The sequence below is a fragment of the Dama dama genome, chromosome Y (genome assembly GCF_033118175.1).
Source record: "Dama dama isolate Ldn47 chromosome Y, ASM3311817v1, whole genome shotgun sequence".
Lineage (NCBI taxonomy): Eukaryota > Metazoa > Chordata > Mammalia > Artiodactyla > Cervidae > Dama > Dama dama.
Window position 1 is genome coordinate 2,381,789 of NC_083715.1, and position 8,290 is coordinate 2,390,078.

At 44.3% G+C, this 8,290-nt stretch overlaps 1 protein-coding gene across 1 annotated transcript; it reads left to right on the forward strand.

Moving 5' to 3' along the window:
• Positions 1-2,051: 2,051 nt before the first annotated feature.
• LOC133053646 (chromodomain Y-like protein) lies at positions 2,052-3,683 on the forward strand. Its single transcript, XM_061138173.1, is given in 1 exon segment — positions 2,052-3,683. A coding segment is annotated over 1 exon segment (1,632 nt).
• The last annotated feature ends 4,607 nt before the right edge of the window (positions 3,684-8,290 follow it).

Here is an 8,290-nt window from a genome sequence, read left to right on the forward strand (position 1 = left end):
CCCTGGGTGGAGTTTTACTCTGTAGTTCAGTGATTCAAGTGCTTCATGGGACCAACCTCTCTTTTATTCAGCTGTGATGCAGGCGTGTGGGGAAACAGAGGCTGTCCCGATGGCTCCACCCCCTACACATGACTCAGCAGTGTCACCTTCCTCCCGTGGCCGCCTGACTTACCTGCACAGGCTTTTCCCGCACGATTTCCTCATTTGAGCATCCCATCAATTTGTCTCTAACCAGTAGGCAGCAGACCATGGCCAGGGATTTCTCCACAATCTCTAGTAACCATCTGCTTTCTGCTGCACCTTCTACAGGACCTGTGTCCCTCTCTGGGGTGTGAATGACTGTGGAAAGGACTGCCTCATTCTCATCCCATCTAGGCTGCCACAGATGTGCTGTTTCACTCTCAGCCTTAAGTGTTTCTCCTCTGATGCAGACAGTTGCTCCCATGTGGAGATCGGACACCTACTTCAGGTCTCCCACCCCCTGAGGGCAGGCCCAATCCTACTAACACGCATGTCTCCACCCCCCACCCCCTAGTTATTGCATCCTCCTGATTGTTTGTGGTTCCATCTACTATTTTCCTCTGTTCAGGCAGTCCTGTCTGCTCTCAGCTGAGGTTCTGCAAGCACTTGTGTCTGGAGGTGTATTCCTGATGGATCCGTGGAGAGAGATGTACTCCCTGTACCCCTCCCCCTCCACCATCTTGTGCTTCTCAACTTTTTGACTGGTAGAAATAAGACTGCTCTGAACATTGAGGCTTGTCCTAGGTGACTAAGCAGCCAGTGCACACCAGGAAGACAGCACCTCATGGAAACCACAGGGAATCCCACTATGTCAACAAAGACTGCCCCCCAGGGGTACATCTAAGGCTGGCTGACCCTGCTAGCCCATTAGGAACAAAGGGACTGTGCTGAAGCACACAACTCTTTCCCCTATCCCCCAGCACCAACAACCTCAATGAGAGACCTTGGGAACTAGATGGGTAGGCATGATTACACAGGGTTTCCTCCAAGAGGCTGGAAGCTTGTGGCAGCTATTCATGGAAATGAATTCCACCATGGTCTCAACTGTGAGGAGACACCCAAAGGAGCTTCTGCCAGGAAAACAGGATGAGAAGAAATTTGTGAGGGCACATGTTGAGAAGCCGTGTGCACATGAGGCTCACACACCACTGGGCAAGCTGCACCCCTTCATTCCTGGGAATACTAGTCAGTCGCAGGTGGTCATTTCCTTCTTGGGGTCATCCAGCACAACCCAAAGCGTGCATTTGTCTGCCTCATCCACATCACCATGTTAAAACTGAAGCCTGGGTATTACATCTGGGGAGGTGACAATTAGTCCTCGAATTGAAACAAGACAGTGCCAAGTAGCGCCAGAGCAAGTGTATGTATTCAGTGCATACTGAATATTGTGTATTCTCACAGATGAGGACGGGGCTTTTAGACTGGAGACTAGAAAACTGAGGAGAGCTAGATGAAGACTGAGAAAAGGAGGTGGGATCGAAAAGGTTTCTCATAAGTGGCCCAGAATTGAATGGCCTTCAAGGTGCATTTCCTGCTACCAGTTGTAGGACGAAAGGGAAATTATTCTCAGTTCCACAGCCTAATTATCATGGATGGATTTGAGGCAAGAAAACGAAAAGTAGTTAATAATGTAACATGAGACAGACTCGAAGGAAAGGCTGAAACCCGGCTGTGGGGCAAGGTTTGGAGGAGACACACTCTCCCTGTCATGTGGCCCATCTGTGTTGGTGTAGAGAGATGAGGATGGCAGATGAGTTCAGCGGGCTCTTTGGGATGATGAAAAATGCCTCATTTCTGCCAGCAAATCAACAGAGCTGCTCTGCATCCAACATCAAAGGTTTCAGGATGAGGCTTTGTGATGCTATGGCTGGGGGAAGGCTGCCATTGGCTGGGGAACGGACTTACTGATGTCATAATTATAAGGGTGTGGTCCCCTACATATATGGGTGTTCAGGGGCTCTGGAGCAGGCCACTGGGAGTCTTCAAAATGACCAGGGTTGCCTCACTGGCCCAGCCCAGATGGGGCAGCCATGGCCTCCGAGGAGCTGTATGAGGTTGAAAGGATCATTGACAAGAGGCAAAACAAGAAAGGGAAGATGGAGTATGTGGTTCAGTGGAAAGGCTATGGCAGGGAGGATGCCACATGGGAGCCAGAGCAGCACCTGGTGAACTGTGAGGAGTGCATCCACGACTTTAACTGGCAGCACACCGGGAAGCAGAAGGAGGGCACCCTCACTAGAGCCAAGTGGACCTCCCCAAACAATGGCCAGAATCAGATCTCCAGATCCACCAACAGCAGCTTCTCCAAGGCCGCCCCCAAGGCCCTAGTGGTGGGCAAGGAGCACGAGGCCAAGAGCAGCCCGCTGTTTACTGCCAGCCAGAAGTTCCAGGAGAGCTCTGCACGGGGCCTGGCCACCTACAAGAACATGGACCTGGCCCGGTTGGGCAACAGGATTCTCGTGCCCAAGAGCCCCATAAAGAGTGGGACTGTGCTGGACAGCTTTCAGGACGAGAGCCCCGAGAATCCGGACCCCATGGAGCAGGGGCCGGAAGACACAGTGGCCCCAGAGGCGGCGGCCGAGAAGTGGATCAGGGCCCTACTGAGCCTGGGGGCGGAGCAGGTGATGATGGGGAGCCGGCCCTGGATACACCCATTGTTGCCACAGGCGTCGGGCCCCGTGAAGGCCGCCATGGCCACAGGGCTGGCCATGAAAGGAAATGGCACGTCCCATTTGGGGGACGCACTGCCAGTCAACTGCACGAGGCCCCTGCAGACGTCAGTCATGGGCATGAAAGCTGGGAAGAAGTTCATGAAGGACAGGCGAGACCAGCCCTTTAACAAGCAGCTGCGCTTCAGTGTGCGGCAGAGGGAGAGCGCCTACAGGTACCGGGACATTGTGGTCCAGAAGCAGGACGGCTTCACCCACATCCTGCTATCCACCAAGTCATCCGAGAACAACTCGCTGAACCCGGAGGTGGTGAAGGAGCTGCAGAGCGCGCTGAGCATGGCCAACGCCGACGACAGCAAGCTGGTGTTGCTCAGCGCCGTGGGCAGTGTCTTCTGCTGCAGCCTGGACTTCCTCTACTTCATCCAGCGCCTGCCAGATGACCGCAAGAGGGAGAGCGCCACAATGGCCGAGGCCATCAGAAACTTCGTGAACACCTTCATCCAGTTCAAGAAGCCTATTGTCGTAGCTGTGAATGGCCCAGCCATTGGGCTAGGGGCATCCATCCTGCCTCTCTGTGATGTGTTCTGGGCCAACAAAAAGGCATGGTTCTAGACGCCCTATACCACCTTCGGACAGAGTCCAGACGGCTGTTCCACCGTCATGTTCCCCAAGATTATGGGAGGAGCATCTACCAACGAAATGCTGTTCAGAGGGCGGAAGCTAACAGCACAGGAGGCGTGCAGCAAAGGACTGGTCTCCCAGGTGTTCTGGCTTGGGACCTTCACCCAGGAAGTCATGGTTCGCATCAAGGAGCTCACCTCTTGCAACCGTGTCGTGCTGGAGGAATCCAAGGCCCTTGTGCACTGCAACATGAGGCTGAAGCTAGAGCGGGCCAATGAGCGGGAGTGTGAGGTGCTCAAGAAGATATGGGGCTCCGCGCAGGGCATCGACTCCATGCTCAAGTACCTGAAGAGCAAGATGGACGGTTTCTGACTGTCCAGCCGCCCGACCTCACCAGGGTGCATGGTGCCGGACCTCACGGCCTGGGCCAGGCTCCTACCGAGCTCCCTCTGGGAAGCAGGACTTGAGACAGACAAGCTATTTTTTGCCAAGGAGTTCTGAGGTAATGTAGCTGTAAAATAAATAACTACAAAACTCCTTTGTTGAAACGTCATTGGTTTATACTTAATACACACGAGTATAAAAGTATAATGGTGAGCTCTGGCCTGCTCCTTGAGGCTCTCATTCTTGTCATCTTCGGCTAGGAATGTGTATATATAAAAATATTTTCTAGGATTAGGTGTCAGAAAAGTCTGAAACAATGTGTGTTTATCTTTTTCTTTTCCTTCTAAGAGAAAAGAAAGGGGTGATAGCAAGCCTCGCCATCCCTGCTGCAAATCGAAATATGGAAAGATCTGAGATGTGCCTTATCTCTAAAAGGTCCAAAGCCTCAGAGATAGAAAATTCTAAATCTAATGGAAGACTTATCTTTTAGGATGAGTACTTCTGGCTAAACACCCACTGATGGACATACCCCAAAATAAAATATGCCTCAGATTCATGCTGAAATATCAATTGATTGTTCCCTGTTGTTCAAAGTCTGATTCTTGCCCAGTTAACAGGAAGAAACCACTCTAGCTAACAGAAAGCATCTTTTGCAGTATTAGTGAATCACTGACTAGCTTTATTATGGTAGCTTAAGTTATAAGTTAATCTTAGCAGGTTTATAATTAGGTTTTCTGACCTTTTTGAAAAATAAATACATGAGTGCTTCTTGTGGCTAGGTGAGCTCTACTACTTTATATAGAGTTTTGGTTTTCTCCTTGCAGATGTGATTGATGTATTACACCAAAAATGAAAATCATTTGCATGCTTATAAACTGTGCTTTTTAGGTTCACTTAGAATGTACTTTATTGAACAAGTTAAAATTATTTTGGCACACTATTCAATGCAGAAACTCCTTTTAAGGAGAACTTTCTGATATAGACATGTCTTAGAGTAATTAACATCAAGTAAAATATTTTTTGTACCTAGGTTTAATATAATTTAAATATTATATCTGTTACCACTTTGTCAAAAGGCGATTATCTGGAGTGAGAAATTTTTCTTAAAAATGGAAAAGAGATATGAGTTGTTATATAAACTCTAACAAATCATTTTTCTTTAGGAATACCCGTCTACAATTGCCTCTCCAGATTGACGTAACTTAAGTTTCTAAGGATGTGCTAAACTAAGTATTAAGTCTATTAAATAATTAGGTCATTTCCAAATATATTAAATGTTTAAAACATTTCCTACTAAACACTGATTTCCTTTTACAGAATAACTAAAGAGATGTGGGACTACAAGTAAATAGTTCTTGATGCCATCCTAAAATGTTACAAAATAAATTAAAAAAAGAAAAACAAAGAAAAACCAAGTGTTTTAAACATTATCAGTGGTATTTATGCTCACCAGTCTATAAAATGCTCATATAAATGTTAGCTCTTAGTTGCAAATGGAAAGCAGGAAGTATACTTTCAGTAAATTACCAAAGTTATTAGAAATATTAAAAAAGAGTTTGGCATGATCAGGATTTTCTAAAATTGCATTAAAATTACTTAGATAAATAGACTTTTTTAGGAAGGACATGGCCAAAACAAAAAACTGGGTAGAGTCCATTTGGTCCAAAGGGGGTGGAGCTCACTTTCACTACAACTTGAGCCTTGGCATTTATGTGCATTGTGACATATCAACAAGCTGAAGGATACAGCCATCAACATTGACTAAATCTGACCCAATGTTTGAAAGGCTTTTAATTGATCCGTATGCTAAAACATCTTTAAACACATTCTTTTAAAATTCTTTAGACGTCTAGCTAAGCTTGGGATGCTTCAGAGGGCCACTGAGGTCTCCCAAAGGGCTATTATACTATCTGAGTTCATTTGACATGTTAAATGGCATGGCAATCATTGTTGGAATGGTGCTAAATCTTCTCAGTTTGTACTGTACAGTTGTTGTTACTTATGTAGATATCCTAAAAATTATGGAAAATTCATGAAAATTGATATGTCCTGGTAACATGTTGTCAGTTATAGTTTTAATTATCATGTTCAAGTGTTACAGGTCACAACAATGACCAGGCTACTTTGTCAATTGTCCTGTGTGGTTTGACTCATAGCTTTAGAAAACTACCTCTAGTTCAAGATTTATAAGAAAAAAAAAAAAAAAATCTCTAAGATTAACTAAAAAAAAAAAAATGTTCTATGTTTGCTGTCTGCTAAATTGGTAACAGACTGAAATTTAGTCTACTCTCTCTGTGAAGTGAACAAAGTTTTCTTAGAATAAATCTATCAACAACAGATTATGCATTTCTTTGCCTTTAAGTGGTTTATATTTGTTTTAACTTTGTTATTTTAGTAAAATAAATAAGTGCTATTTAAAATTATGTACATGTAAAAGCTCATTCTGCTTCTATCCAAAATAACCCCTCACTGTTAGACTTGTGTTATCCTAATGTCTAATACCTGACAATGCCCCTGCATACACTTCTAAATCTTTTCAAGTCTTTTGTACATGGTTTCATATAAAAGATAGACAGATATATTTAATTCATTATATGGATGATATCCTAATAGCACATCCTGATCAGGACTGCTTACAATCAGTGTTGCATGATCTAACAGAGGCTTTACAATATGGTAGCCTTCAAATTGCCCCCAAATAAACCCACCAGTTACTTATTTAGGGCAAGTTCTGTACTCTAAAATGGTGACTCATGTTCCCTTACAGTTAAAAAAATAGTTCATTTGGTGATATTAACTGATTATCAAAATTTGCTGGGAGATATTAACTGGATTAGGCCTTAGGTAAAATTCATTACTGCTGAATTAAAGCCCTTGTTTAATGTCTTACACAGTAACTCTGACCCAGCTTTCGAAAGGAGCCTGACCCCTGAAGCTCGACAAGCCCTTGATAAAGAAAGAGCTTCCGTATCTATAGTCATGTAAATAGGATTGATACAAGTAAAGTGTGGCAGCTTTTGTGCTTGCCTACTCCTACAGCTCCGACTGGTGTATTAATGAAATCAGGACCCCTAGAATGGATACATCTTCCAGCTACAGACACAAAGATAGTGGCTGACGACACTGCTTTAATAGCAGCTCTAATTTTAAAACGCAAAAAAAGGAGGATAAATTTGTTTGGTAACAATCGTCCCTAGATTATAATGTCATACAATAAAATAACAATTAAATGCTTTCCTGCAGTTTAACGGAGACTGGAAATTGCCTTAGTACATCCAGCCCAACGTTTCTCATGATGCACCTTGCATATAAGTTATGTAAGCAGGGTGACAATGTACAGCCTTGACTGTACTCCTTTTCCTACTTGGAATGAGTCTGTTGTTCCCTATCCAGTTCTAACTGTTGCTTCCTGATCTGGATAGAGATTTAGCAGCGAGTGGTGGCTGCATTGTGCTTGAGTGGTAGGCAGTGGCTGCATGGAACTGGAGTGGTGAGCAACCGAGAGGCGATATCTATGGCCAAGGTCAGTAGTTGCAGCCATGAGGAGATACCTTATGTCCAAGGTAAGGATCAGCGACTACACTTTGCTGGAGTAGCTGTGAAGATACTCTACATCCAAGTTAAGAGAAACTGCATTAAGACTGCAGTTAAGAAACTGCATTAAGACTGCAGTTAAGAAACTGCATTAAGTAGGTTCTGAGAGAGGGCATCAGAGGACAAGTAGACTGAAACCACAATCACTGTGGCCTAACCAATCTAATCACATGGGCCACAGCTTTTTAGAACTCAGTGAAACTAAGCCATGAAGTGAACGGTCACCCAAGACAGACAAATCTTGGTGGAGAGTTCTGACAAAATGTGGTCCACTGGAGAAAGGAATGGCAAACCACTTCAGTATTCTTCGCTGGAAAACCCCATGAATAGCCTGAAAAGGCAAAAAGATATGACACTTAAAGATGAACTCTTCAGATCAGGAGGTCCCCATTATGCTACTGGAGATCAGCGGAGAAATAACTGCAGAAAGAATGAAGAAAAGGACCCAAAGAAAAAACAATACCCAGTTGTGGATGTTACTGGTGATAGAAGCAGGGTCTGATGCTGTAAAGAGCAATATTGCATAGGAATCTGGAAAGTTAGGTCCATGAACCAAGGCAAATTGGAAGTGGTCAAAAGGAGATGGCCCTCTATATTTTAGGAATCAGTGAATTAAAATGTACTGGAATGGGTGAATTTAACTCAGATGACCATTATTTCTACTACTGTGGGCAAGAATCCCTTAGAAGAAATGGAGTAGCCATCATAGTCAACAAGAGAGTCCAAAATGCAGTAGTGATAGAGTCAATTCCAAGGCAGATTGATAAAAAGTCCAGGGGTCCCCAAGGAGAGAGGGGTCTGGAATTCTCAAGGAGGAAGAAAGGACAAACATTTTCGCCTCTACATTGCTTAGGATTATATAGCAATAATGTATCATGATTGAGGACAGTCTCTGGAAAAAAATCTTCTGGCTAATTCTGTTATCTTAAAATGTAAATTATGGGAGTAGGTCTAGTGAGATCTTTATAACCCCCAGACAATCTTTTGATTCTTTTGATTTT